The 15,027-nt window shown below is 36.4% G+C and overlaps 1 protein-coding gene across 1 annotated transcript; it reads left to right on the top strand.

The window, feature by feature from the left end:
* Positions 1–2,566: 2,566 nt before the first annotated feature.
* On the top strand, positions 2,567–8,590 carry LOC132065639 (E3 ubiquitin-protein ligase RSL1-like). Its single transcript, XM_059459119.1, has 3 exons — positions 2,567–3,290; positions 5,742–6,511; positions 8,157–8,590. Exons 1-3 carry the CDS (start codon positions 2,616–2,618, stop codon positions 8,341–8,343), a joined length of 1,632 nt encoding a protein of 543 aa, XP_059315102.1. The 5' UTR covers positions 2,567–2,615; the 3' UTR covers positions 8,344–8,590.
* Positions 8,591–15,027: the final 6,437 nt, after the last annotated feature.

The raw sequence follows: 15,027 nt of genomic DNA, 5'->3' as shown, positions 1-15,027 counted from the left end.
TGCAATTGAGTTTTTTTTTTTTTTGGTTACTTTTTCTTTTGTATTGTTGTTATTACCGTGTTGTAAATTTCAACTGGGTATATTGTTATCAACATTATTTAGTCTAAAATTCGTTTATTAGAAAAACCAATTGAATTTGTTTAAAAAGGGCATTTAGCAATGAAATTAATTCAACAATTTGTATATCTTTGATTGAACGTTTGAAGCAACGAATAACAACTAAAAAGTAAGGCGAGACAGTTAATAATAATCAAAGAACTGAATAATAAAAGAGGAAGAAGTTCTTATTCGATCCCTTGGAACAATAATGTAAATAGCTTAAATGAAGGATCGAATACTTGTATGACCGAATGTTTGCACGGAACATGTGAGAGCAGTGTTGTATTCAGACGAAAAATTAAGTGGGGTATAATTATGAGATGATGGGGTAAATATAGAGTTGGTATAACTGACTAATTTTTCTAACCCTACGTACGTTGTTAACCGTTACTGACATGAAGATTGTGGACTCTCGACAAGATAGATCATGAACCCTTGAATCTCTGAATTTTGTTGTTATGCTTGCTTATCTTTTCTCAGATGTTTTCGAACAAGGCACTTCGACGTACAGAAACCCGGATGCGGAAAGTCATGTCGAACAACAATTTTCATTTTGTTTTCGGTATCTCGATCGGTAGGCGTGCGAATATCAAAGTGTGCCCTTATTTTTTCGTCACGTGTCCAACTCATACACTTAACATATATTTGCTGATACAAACAAAAATTTGAAAAGGAAGGAAATCAAGAAAATAAAGTAATAAAAAGGGGGAGGGAAGGGGGGGGGGATCCATTTGGCCATGAGAATTTTTCACTTTTTCCCGGAAAACTATTTCACTTTATTTGAAAATCAATGTTTGGCCATGTTGAAATTTGAAAAACACCTATCTGATTTTCACTTTCAATACATTCGAACAACCAGATATTCTTTGCAAAAACACCCAACCAAATATTTCTCACCTTTTTTGAAATTTTGAAATTGGAGTTGAAGATGTGTTGTGTTTGGTTATATTTTTTGCAAAAAATATTTTGTTATGTGAATGTAGTGAAAGTGAAAAAAGTGAAGACAGGTTTTTAGGTGTTTTTCAAATACCATATACAACTTCAAGTTTTATTTGAAATTTTCATGACCAAACGCTTATTTTCAAATAAAGTGAAACAAATTCCCGAAAAAAGGTGAAAAATGCTAATGGCCAAACGGGTCCTTAAAAAAACAAATAGTGCTCAGGCTTATACTTAAAGGAAAAAGTTAAGCCTACCCTTAAATATAAGGAATAATTTTGGCCAAAAACTCTAACTTTTGAGTGTGTAATTGAGAAAACACAAGTTAGCAAGGGGTGCGTATGTATTATTCCCTGTTACTCCCACCGTTCAATTTTACTTGTCCGATTTTAATTTTACATATTTCTTAAGAAATAATAAATAAAGTCCATAATTTATCAATATACTCATATTAATTAGTGCATATTTACATTAGATTTGAAAAGTGATTTAAAGTGAGTATTTAATACTATAGATAAAACAGGAAAAAAAATTGTCTTCTCCTTAATATGCTAAAAGTGACAAGCAACAGTGAAAATCTATTTTTAGAATATTAGACAAGTAAAAGTGAACGGAGGGAGTATATGACATCCTAAAAGGGGGAAAGAACACCAGATATAAGGGCTCGTTTGGTACAAGGAATAAGAATAAATAATTTTGGGATTATATTTGTGATGAGTTTATCCCAAGATTGTAGTGTTATTTTTTCCTTATGGGAGGGTGGAATAACTAATTCTGAGATAACTAATCCCGGAATAACTTGTTTCCAATCAAACGACCCCTAAGAGTCCCACAATTATACAATTCCATTTCTACTAAAAGACAAAATAATCCCTATAGCGTATTTGTGAGCTTATTTTTCCCAAAAGTGTTTTTTCCTTTTCAATAAATGCTTATTTTAAAAATGTGAGGTGTTTGGTCAAGCTTTTGGGAGAAAATACGTGATTCTGGGCGTAATAAAAACATATTCTTAGAATCTAAAACGATAAATTTTTATCCAAATACACTTTTAAAAAAATTCATAGCCTGTTTGACCAAGCTTCTAATATCTTAATAGCGGGAAAGTAAAATTAAAAGTGTCCCACTATTATATAAAGGGTAAAGGTTAAACAAATCTTTTTATAACAGCGGGAAAGTAAAATTATAAGTGTCCCACTATTATATAAAGGGTAAAGGTTAAACAACTCTTTTTATAACAGCGGGAAAGTAATTAAAAATTATAAGTGTCCCACTATTATATAAAAAGGGTAAAGGCTAAACAAATCTTTTTATAACAGCGGGAAAGTAAAATTATAAGTGTCCCACTATTATATAAAGGGTAAAGGTTAAACAAATCTTTTTATAACAGCGAGAAAGTAAAATTATAAGTGTCCCACTATTATATAAAAAGGGTAAAGGCTAAACAAATCTTTTTATAACAGCGGGAAAGTAAAATTATAAGTGTCCCCCTATTATATAAAGGGTAAAGGTAAAACAAATCTTTTTATAACAATATTATTTCCACTAAAAGACAACACACTCCACTCCTTTACTCCGACATGGACTCTGAAGAACTCAAAGCACTCGCCGCCGAGCAACGCCGTCAACTCACGGCGGCGCGTGACATCACCTCCGACTTCGATTTCGCTTTCCAACTCCAACTCGAAGAAGCCATTAACGCTTCCATCTCTATACAACCCTCCACGTCAACCACCCCACCCACCCAACCACCAAAACCCGAAAACGACACCGTTTCAAAGTACCTACAACTGGAACTGCCCCAACTCGAACACGAAATCGGCGATCTAGAACTATGCGAATTAGAATTCAGGAAAATGAGAGATGATCTGAACCGTCGAATTCATGATCAAAAAGTTGCTCAAGAGATACTACGTATGCCTGAAGATGAGTGGGACAACAACGGGGACAATTTCGAGGTTCCGTTTGGTGAAGGAACGTCGAAAAACAACGATGAAAATGAGGTTTTTAGGGTTTATTTTAAGGGTTTATTAGGTGAGAAGGAGGGGGATTGTTTGGTTTCTGGTGGGATTGGAGTTGCGATTTGCGATTCGAGTGATGAATTGTTGTTTGAATTGAGGAAACCGTATTATGGAAGTGGGATGAATAGACAGTGTATTGAGTTTAAAGCACTTACTGAAGGTTTGAATGCTGCAATTGCTTTGGATTTGAAAAGGGTTGTTTTCTTTTGTGATTACTTTCCCATATTCCAATTTGTAAGTCCATAAATTTCACTTTATCAGTTACTTTTCTATGGTGTTGTAATATTGTTATTGCAATGTGAGGTTGTTTGGTCCATAGGCTAGTCATATAAGAGCTCGTTTGGTACGATGGATAAGGGATAAATAATTTCAGGATTAAATTTGAGATGAGTTTATCCCACGTTTGGTTGGGATAAAATCGTGGTGTAACTAATCTCGGGATTGTAGTATTATTTTATCCCTGTGAGAGGGTGGGATAACTAATCCTAGGATAAGTAATTATTTTCCTTAATATTGGCTTAACACTGTGATTATTTTCCCATATTCCAATTTGTAAGTCTGCATTTTCAGTTAATTTTCTATGGTGTTACTCCCTCTGTCCAAATTTATGGGATACAGTTGGGATTTCGAGAGTCAAACAAGAAAAACTTTGACCGTGATTTAATCGTATGCCCTGTAAATATTTTGAATTGCTAATTATTATGACTTATAGTACTCCCTTCGTTCAGTTTGTTTGTCTGTTTTTGACTTGGCTCGGAGTTTAAGAAAGAGGGATTTAGGGTTTATTTAAGGTTTTATTAGTGGAGAATGGTGATTGTTTGGTTTTTGGTGGGATTGGAGTTGCGATTTGTGATTCGAGAGATGAATTGTTGTTTGAAATGAGGAAACCTTATTATGGAAGTGGGATGAATATACAGTGTATTGAGTTTAAAGCACTTATTGAAGGTTTGAATGCTGCTATTGCTTTGGATTTGAAAAGGGTTGTTTTCTTTTGTGATTACTTTCCCATATTCCAATTTGTAAGTCCACATATTTAATTTTATCAGTCAATAATTTCTAAAGGTTACTCATTTGTTTGTCTGCTTTTCACTTAGCACGTAGTTTAAGAAAGTAAATAAAACTGGTGAATGTAGATGTACCAAAATGCCCTTTAATCTTGTGGTCTTAAACATGTCACGTGGTAAGTTGGAATTTAAGAGTCTCCAAAAAAAAAAAAAAAAAAAAAAGGGTGGCTGAGTCGGGTGAGCATGGGGCTTCCATAATAGAGGTCTCAGGTTCGAAACCCCAGCCTACGACAACAAGGGATTTGCCGTCTGGGTCGAACTCGTCGCAAGGGGCTTGCCTAGTGCGGGTTGTCTCTCCTGTGTGGTTTGCGGGAATTTTCTGGTCTTAAACATGTAACGTGGAGAGTTGGAATTAAAGAGTTGCCAAAAAAGGAAAGAGACATTTTCTTTGAAATAGACTAAAAAGGAAAGTAAGACAGACAGATTGAAACGGCGGAGGTAACAACAACAGCATACCCAGTATAATTCCACAAGTGGGGTTTGGGGAGGTTAATGTGTACGCAGACCTTAGCTTTCTACCTTGAGCTTGTGAAGGTAGAGAGGCTGTTTCCGGGAGGCCCTCAGCTCATTGCAAGGCGAAACGAACGGTATTATCAGTAAATAATTTCTAAGGTGTTATAGTACTGTCATCCCAATGTGAGGTTGTTATACAAGGGTTATAGTGCAAGGATTGTTAAAAGAAGATAAATAATACCCGTATAGCTAATACTGTTATTAGCTATCTCATCGCTTTGCTACGACTTTTTTGTTTTGTTTATGAAAGGCAAAAGGACTTTACTGGGATTTTGAATCCTGGCCTCCAATTGTTCACTCACTTCGATTTAAAGTTGTATACAAACGATGTCAAATATTTTGTGATGTCACAAAAGCCAAATGGAGTGTCATATAAATGAGGATAGTGGAAGTATTAAGCTTTATACCGTAAAGTCTAAGTGACTAGGAGCGGTAAGATTTTTTTGGCGTTGAGCAAATCTGTTTCGACTTCTGAGACTCCAGAAGATTAGTCATTAGAGCTCCATTCCTAGCTATCTGCTGGTACATCGCCTTTTTATTAACAAAAACAGATTAGGATACATGCATGATATAATGTTGGTTCCGGTTCATTAAGTAAATCAATACAAGGACATTTTTATGTTCTGGATTAAAGAGCTAATGTTTTTCTTAAGATATAAGAGTTAAAGGTTTACCTGACTTAAAGATAGTACGGGATCACTGCATTGTCTGTCTGCCTGGTATTATGAGCAGAATCCTACATAGATGATATATCTAAGGAGCTGTTTAATTGAATGTTGCTCGATTTCATGATTTACGCTAGTCAGAGGTTTCCTTCTGCAGTCTTTTCTTTTAAGCTGACCTATCCTGATGAAGGAATAATTTTCTTTCCGAAAAGTTATGGCTCAAACTTGTTAGTTGCTTTTGTTAGTTGAATTTATTTTTTGAATTTATTTTAGTCTATCTACAATAAAGGGAAAACTCTAGACTTGGTAGGGTAAGTTTTTTGCACAAAATACAACATCTACTACTATTTTTTGGTTTTGCTGTCATATATAGAACTGCTGAATATTACTCAAGCTTTCCATAGTGCTTAATTTACTGAAATTATGTGTCTGGGGAACTGTAGGTTACAGGCCGATGGAAAGCCAAACAGCGGAAGGCTGCTGCTTTACTAAACCAAGTGGCTTTGCTTCGACAGAAGTTTTCATTTTGCCAGCCCTCTCTTGTGCCTCGAAATGAAATTAAGTTTGCATTTAGATTTGCAAGAGAGGCGATGACTTCTCAAATAAAGAAAGTCGCAGAGTCAGATGCTTCAAGGAAAGTGTACGAAACTTGTGTTATTTGTTTGGAAGATACTGATATTGGCCAGATTTTCTCAGTTGATGGTTGTAAGCACCGTTATTGTGTCTCCTGTATGAAACAACATGTTGAAGTGAAGCTGCTTCATGGCATACTGCCTAAGTGTCCTCATGCAGAGTGCAATTCAGATTTGAAACTGGATAGCTGCAGTAAAATTTTGACACCTAAGTTAATTGATATTATGAAGCAACACATTAAGGAAGCCTCTATCCCTGTAACTGAAAAAGTTTACTGCCCTTACCCAAAGTGCTCAGCACTAATGTCGAAATCTGAAGTTTTAGAATATTCTAATGGTTCCTTTCTGGGAGCTGAAAGACTTGGAATTAGGAAATGTACAAAATGCAATGGCCTGTTTTGCATCAATTGCAAAGTTCCCTGGCACTACAATATCGCGTGCGATGAGTATAGAAGGAGAAATCCTACTCCTCCGGAAGATGTTAAGTTGAAAACTCTGGCAGCAACGAATTTGTGGCGCCAATGTGTAAAGTGCAACCACATGATTGAACTTGCTGCAGGGTGCTACCACATGACTTGCAGGTAAGTTTCAAGTTCCATTTGTTTGACTCAAACATATAATTAGTAAACTTTCAAACTTTGGAATCACGTTAGCTTGTCTTTTTCCTTGATGCAAGTAGTATGTCCTGTCAATATATTTCTGCTGTCTACGGTATTCTTTACTTTGATACGATTCATACCCGCTTAACCCAAATATAAATATTTGCTATTTATAATCTCCATGAGAGTTAGACTGGATCAAGTAAACACTATTAAGCCATATGCTCCTTGTCAAAATAGAAGTTTGTTGCTTGTTCTGGTCACTATTTCAGCTGTTTTAGTAGATTCTTTCAGCTGAGGTGTCCTGCTCTGGCCTTGCATGATTTCTTATCTATTTCATCCCCCTCTTTTTCCTGCCTGTGGAGCGGATGAGTTAGGTTATCAAGTCGGTTCAATATCCTCTGGATGTATTTTTAAGTATTTTAGTGAATATGGTTATCAAAAAACAGAAAGTTACTTTCTGTGAATATATTTGTGTAACATGTTACTGGAAGTTTACTCTCCAAGATCAGTGCGGAGGTACATGTTTCCAATGTAATGAAATTGTGGTCTGTGCTCTTTGCGGATATCGGTTGACCTTGGAAGAAGTATTTCTGCACTTCCTTTTTTATTCTAACAATTCTGGCTAATATGTCTTGATCTTTTTATCAAGTCATGGTGGTGACCACTTCCCTACTAACACTAGTATGTTTGGGTTAGTACATGTACGTTCTGCTTTAGTTGATCATATTACCCACGGTCCACGGATAATAAACATTGTTAATCCTGTTGTGCATCGGGAGCCATGTATAGGAGGTCCATAGACTAATGCATATGAGTTTGCTATTACCACTAAACAGTAAGAAGATTAGAATGTGCTACAGTGCTAGCAGGACAAACAAAAGTCAAGAGGGGGTTAGAGGTAGTGAGTAGTGACTCTATTCTCCCTTTTCTATTTTTTGTTTTTAAATGTGTGTAGTAGAGATCAAAGATGAACTAGTCATCTGTTGTCTTGAGATGTTTCGTTCTTCCTCAATTGTGGTCATACATGATACTTACTGGACTGTAACGATCCAACCCGCTAGTGATATTGTCCGCTATGAGTCTAGGTCCGCACGGCTTTAAAACGCGTCACTAGGAGTATGAGGTAAGGCATACTTACTTATATATCCAGCACCTTTCCAGGGTTATGCCGATGTGGGACTTTCCTCCTAAATTGGGGTGTCACATACACCCCCTCTTTTGGACTCGGCGTCCTTGTTGAGGTTTGCCCCACCGCATGGGATTTGCCTAGACTCAGCATTGAGGTTTGCCCCGCCTATTAGGGATTTGTCTAAGCTCAGTTGAACTCTGGTTCACCATCGACAAGGCTGACACAACCTGGCTCTGATACCATTTGTAATGATCCAACTTGCGAGTGATATTTTTCGCTATGGGTCTAGGCCCGCACGGCTTTAAAACGCGTCACTAGGAGGTAAGGCCTGCTTACTTATATACCCAACACCTCTCATGTGTTATGCCGATGTGGGACTTTCCTCCTAAGCTGAGGTGTCACATCGACTACTCGACTTTTCCGTCTTTGTTGATTACAATTGTGTTGTATTGTCTGTGTATGATATACTAACAACATTCCTACCTGTATGTACAGATGTGGGTATGAATTCTGTTATACATGTGGGGCACCATGGAAGGACAAGAAAGCAAGTTGCTCTTGTAAGCTTTGGGACGTGGATTACATTTTAGATTCTGATGAAGATGAGGATGAGGATGAGGATGACGGCGATGATTATGTTTATGATGGTAATTATGATACCGATTCTGATGATTACTACTGAACCTTGTAGTGGCAGCCTCAGTGCTGTGTTTCATCATTCTATATATATATATATATATATATATATATATTGGTACTTGACTATTTGGAACATTTAGTCGATTTTGGGGTATCTGCTGGAGAAATTATCATATTTTGTGGTGCATGCTCTTGTACATATGATTATGGTGGCTGTCTTGGTCACTCCATCAGTATAGGACATTGCCTCCTTTTTTGATACATATATATATATATATTTTGGTGGTGTAGCCCGAGCTAATCGTGTATTTTCAGAGGTGAACTTGGGAGGGCATACTTATGTTTAGAAAGCCAAACATCCTTTTGATTACTGCTCCATCTCAAAATATTTGTCGTGGTTACTAAAAATAGTTCAAATTATTTGTCGTTTTCGGAGTTCAAGGCAAAATTGAACATTTTTTTCCCTATTTTACCCTTGGATTTTTCTTGAAGACTACAAATTCTTTTTTTATGGAGTGTTGTAACTCTTGTGCAAGTACCAACAACAGGAAAACCTTGTTATTTTAAACTTTTCATCGCGTTTTACAAAATGCAATTACTATAGTTAACAACTTCGGCCATTGTATTATGGGTGAAATTTTGTCCATTAACACATAAATTGATCTGAACATTTAATATAGAGAGATGATAGTTTAGACGGAAACAAGGTTAAAGTAATAAAAGACCCTTCTAATCATTATTTCTTAAGAGGCGTGTAAACTAAAAAGAGACAAATATTTTGAGACGGAAGGAGTATAAAAGACTCAATTATCTGTGGTTTTTTAGTACCAAAATTATTTGTCCAATTCCTTCTCGTTTATTTCCCAGAATAACCACGCTTTAACAAAAATGTATCTAGCAAATGCTGCCCCTGCTCCTCAGGTATGTGGCTGCTGGTGTATACCTAGCACTGCTCAAAAGGGTAGTTGACCATTTTAAGCTTTCGTTATGGTTGGCCCCGTGTCATGACTAGAGAAAAAATTGTTACAAGATTCACAATCTTCTTCTTTTTTTTTTTTTTTTTTAACTGAACATATTCTATTACTAAAAGTGTCACTGTACAGCTCAAAACAAAAGGAAAAAAGAGACATGCCTGTAGCCAACTATCTGGACATGCCCAACATCTTCACTACCCCTACTCATAAACTAAGCTAGTCAGGATAAAAAATATAGCATATTCAAGCAACTAGCTAGCTTCACATGCATGCTTGCTCGAACAAACACCTCTTGAACTATCTTCTTCACAGTGGCATCTCCATTTTTTCGTGTGTTTTGGAATTTCCTTCAAGCCACAAGCCATAGACAGAGGCTGCTAATGTCATTCTAAAGATGGTAGCCACATTGTCTTTGTCTTTACAAACAGTTTCACACTACAATTTCACACTACTGAACTTCCCCGGCCCAATTCAAGACTTGTCGACTAATACCTTGCCACTCCAAAATTCTCCTCCAAGCGTAACAACGCATCATCTTTAGTAGGATAGATTTTTGCAGTACCTAATAGCTCATCATTATGCTTGATGTTTGTTAGTAAAAAGACTAAAAGCACAAGCATTGCTTAATTAAAAGTCAAATATTTTAATTTGAATATTATAAGAACTAGAGCTGGAATAATGCAATAATAGAAGGACTAAACATAATTTCCTATTTATTTTATCTATTTATTTTTGAACAGCTATTAAGTTATATAAACAGAAAAATCAAGGTCATTTTTCTAAATCAATCTAAATTTATATATTACATTATTTTCTTGTATAATTCCTTATATATTACATCAATAAAATGAATCTTCTCGTATTTCAGAACTTGGTAAGTTATTCTTGTTCACAATTCAAAGTGTATATAGGAACCACCAAAGATCGTGGCGGGACAAGTAGTAGCTCTTTATTTTCAATCAAAGATTTCGAGTTCGAGCTCCAAAAATTAAAACACCTTTGATAGATATCATTTTACCTTTTAAAGTGAAACTCAGATTAATTCAGATTATTCAAACCCTAAAATAGACACGCAAACGAAAAATAAATAAATGGGAAAGGCAAAAATAAATAAATATAACATTTTGTCAATCCTATACTACTTCTGCAGTCTAATTTATGTGGCACCGTTGAGATTTTAAGAATCAAACGAGTTTTTCTTTGACCGTAGTTTTTCATATGCCTTCTAAATACTTGAATTGTTCTTCAGAGTGGTGGTTAGACAGATTATGTTGTACAGGGCGATATGTTGGCCAGTTAAGAAAGCTTATATCTAGAAGATGAAAGTAGTAGAAATAACGATGCTGAGATGGATGGGCGAGCATACCAATAGAGATAATATTTGGAAAGGAGTTGTTACGACCCGGCTAGGGGGCCATGACGAATACCCAGAGCTGACTACCGAGCACCACTCATCCTGCTAGTAATCATACCCAACCTTAACATACATGATCTCAAGGGCAACACATGCCTATATATATATATGTGTGTGTGTGTGTGTGTGTGTGAGAGAGAGAGAGAGAGCTTTCATGGCTACAAAAATGATATACAAATATACAATGACGGATTCATGAGATCATACTACCCACACATATGTATTTACGAGCCTCTCTGCTAAGTACTAGACATAAGGACGGGACGGGACGGGACCCGTCGTGCCCAAATATGTACACAAATACTATCTCAAAATAGCACCTACCGAAATAATGGAGTGCTCTGTAAATCTGCCGATAGCTCCTGATCCGCTGCCGTTCGTCTCCTACTGTCTACGGGCATGAATACAGCGTCCAAAGAAAAGGACGTCAGTACGAATATTGTACTGAGTATGTAAGGCATAAACAATAATAATACACCAATGAAATAAGGAGACATCAAGTAAGGAACAACATGTAACTGACTGTCACTTAAGACTGATTAATGCATGCTAACTTACTTCATAAATATCATCGTATCATGTATGCATATATATAAGCTGCCCGACCATATAGGTACGGTGTGATAATCATTAGCCGGCGTCCAGGCCTCTCCCTGGGGTAACCGTCTCTCATACCGCCCCTAGTGGTGTACGCCCGTACCATCCGAACATGGTGTATACGACGCGCCACTTTAGCGTGTTTGGTAGATAGGCACGGTGTAATATCATCATCATATACTTATCATAATGCCTGCATAAGAACTTAAAAATAGCTATACTCTGTCGGGGTGACATAAGGTCGTGAACCCCCGAGTCCATTATGGAGTATTCATAAGCATTCTGCCTCACCTTAAAGGAACTAGCATTATAAGGTGAGTGTAACACAAAGAACGACATCAAATAATCATAATTAGGATCATTAGCTTTGTCGAAACATCATATCATGAGCTTTAGAATCTTTAGACTTAGACTCATCATCGTCATTATCATGCTCGTAACGTATCTCTTATCTTTATCTCCTGTGGGGCTCTTCATGAACATAAACTCATAATTTCTTAAATGTAAGAAGGTCATGGAGAATGAGGGGAAAATCATGTCATAAGATTCATGCCTTAGAAAGGAAGGGACTAGCCTTATATACCTTTTTGTTTAGCTACTCTATCGCTTGAACATTCCCCTCCAATTTTCACGTTTCTACCTTCAAGAGAGTTCATACCTATACTAGATAGTCGATAACATAAGCACGTTTGAACTAAAGCTAGAGAAAATTGGGCAACATCTCCTTTGTTTGTACTACTTTCTCCATATCATATAACAACTCCCAATCATCAATAATAACATTCCTAATATCATATCCAATAATATTCATCAACCATACATTATTCGATCTCCTACTTCCATTTCAAGGGCATCCATAACCATGGTCATAATACAACATTTCATTCATCCTCATATAATGTTCCTCCCATGTTCTTAATATCATTTGTAGCATAATTATAATCACAACATATCAAGAATCATGATTCATATTAAGCTATTACTCAACAATGTCACTATTCTCATGTTTGTAACCCATTTTCTATTTTCTTCTATAACCCAAGTCTTTCAACCTCTCCATAGTCCAAATAACATGAAATGATCATAAAACTTACCTTTGATTGCGTAGGAATAGCCTTTGGATGGAAATACTTCTCTTGAAGAAAAACCCTAGCTTCAATCCATAAAGTTTCCTTGACTCTAGCAACCCCTAAGAGTTTCCTTATACTTGATTCCCTTGGATTAATGATATTAATCTTTGTTTTCCCTTGGATTCTTGAAGATGAAATGTGTGGAATGTTCTAGAGCCTTGAAGAGAAGTGGAGAAGTGTGGAAAATGAAAATAATGAAGTGGGATCACATTTATATACTTGAAAATAACTCAGCTCGTCGGGTGTTATACGGACACTTATAAGGTCCGTATAACATTGTACGGTCCGTATAAGTGACCGTGGTTCACCATCATGGAAAACATCTTCCTGTTGGGTGTTATACGGACCGTATAATGTTATACGGACCGTATAAGCGGTCGTATAACCCCACCTCTCGGAAATTGTTTCCGTCGTTCGTTTGATCTCTAATCCTTATGGAACCTTCTTGATACTTGTTTAACACTTCATTACCAATCTACGGGGCGTTATAGCTCTTCTTTAAGACATCATTAAGTCAACATTAGCTCGGTACTTTAGGGAATTTTTCCAAAACACAACATATGCTTTGCCTTCCTTAAGGAACTTTCTCCTCTTACTTCCAACGTCCTTGGAATCTTAATTAGAATCGTTAAATAACCTTTCTTACTTATAGGAACATCGCATTCGTCCCGCCCTGCGTTAGCCTAACTATCATACGACGGCATGAAAATTTTTCCGCGGTGTAACAGGAGTGATTCGAGACAAGAAAGGAATGGCTCCCGTGGTGGACAAGATTCGGAAAGGAAGGTCAAGATGGTTCGGTCATGCGCAGATGCTCTAGTGAGGGGTGTGCAAAGTTGACAGTGGTGGGCCTGAGGAGAAGGAAAGGTAGGCCAAAGAAGTCTTGGGGAGAAGTGATCAGGCAGGATATAACACGAACGACTTACTAAGGACATGACCCTTGGTAGGATGGTCTGGATGCCGAGTATCAGAGTAGAGGGCTAGTAAGTTGCCGCACCGATTTCTTTTCCGTACCAGGAGTATTAGTACCTTTTTTACATTTGCTTATTCTTAGATCTATAGTACTACCTGATTGTTTCGGCAAATGCCTACGAAAAGATCCCTTTAAGAATAGGTTGCTTGGATTTATCCATGGTTTGTTTGTCTAATCCTTATTGTCATCGTGAGTTAGGAACCCTGAATTGAATGCCAGTGATAAGTCGGAGGAAGGTAAGGATGACGTCAAGTCATCAATGCGCCTCATCCTAGACCATCGCACAGAAAACTATAACCGATTTTCTTTTAATCTAGTATTAACTTGAAAACACGTGTATCTAAAACACCTTTTACTAAGACCAATGTAGTTATATTCGGGACTGATGGGGCTTCAGCCCACAGCTTCCGCCTTAATAGGGTGATGCTCTAACCAATTGAACAACAATCCTAGAAAAATAAATAATAATGAAGAAATGAAAATTATACACTATTTTTGTATTTTTCATTATTACATTTTACATGGCTGTACAGACTCGAACCCTAACCTTCTCGGCAAAACAAGTCAATGTTGAAACTGAAATAAAAAATAAATAAGAAGAAGAGCTAATTAGATGCAAATAATGAATCATAACAGAAATAGAAAACAAAGTTTATCTTGTTATTATTACTGTCTATTATCAGTGTTGCTTTTTTATTTCCTCTTAAACCGAGGGTATATCAGAAACAACATGGCTACCTTCCCCCCGGAGGGGGGGGGGAGGGTAAGGTTTGCATACATTTATGGGAAATGGGTTAAAATATCCTCCGTTAAAAATTTGGGTCAAAAATACCCCTCCTGTCATTAAAGTTTTCAAATATATCCCTATTTTAAAATTTTATTTTTAAACCCCCTTCATTTAAACCCGATCCAACTACATAAAAAAATTCATATGCGACCAACTTATTCCCGAGTCCTACATCTGGAGCCACTAGGCACAGGAGCAGGTTTAAAAATAAAATCGGGTTATTTTGGGGATTTCCGTTAAGACAGGGGTACACTTGAAAACTTTAATGACGGGAGGGGTATTTTTGACCCAAATTTGTAATGGAAGATATTTTTAGCCCTTTTCCCAATATTTTTCCTTTCCCAGATCCCATTTGGTGGGATCATACTGGGTATGTTGTTTTAAATATTTGAAATGCTAACTATTTTGTTTTATAATATTTGTCACACAGCTTTTTAATATGTAAATTTTATATCAAAAGAGTTAAAAGTTTCATATTTAAATTCATGATAAAAATTACTCCCTCTGTCCTAATTTATGCGATACACTTTCCTTTTTAGTCCGTCCCAAAAAGAATGATACATTCGTTATTTGACAATAATTTAACTTTAAACTTTACTCCCCTCGTCCAGTTTTACTTTTCCACTATACTAAAAGTATATGTCCAATTTTACTTGTCCACTTTAGAAAATCAAGAGATAATTTATCACTTTTTTCCTATTTTACCCTTAGTATTAATAAGTCAAAATTTTCAATTCCCTTTTCCAACACTTTGGAATTATACTAGTCAAAACTATTTTTTTACAGGGAATATATAAATTGTTGGAACCCATTACATAATTAGTTGGCTATACATTTTTTTTGATAAGCTTT

This window comes from Lycium ferocissimum, chromosome 7 (genome assembly GCF_029784015.1).
Source record: "Lycium ferocissimum isolate CSIRO_LF1 chromosome 7, AGI_CSIRO_Lferr_CH_V1, whole genome shotgun sequence".
Lineage (NCBI taxonomy): Eukaryota > Viridiplantae > Streptophyta > Magnoliopsida > Solanales > Solanaceae > Lycium > Lycium ferocissimum.
Note: the sequence above shows the minus strand (reverse complement) of the source record. Positions and strands in the feature narration are given on the sequence as shown.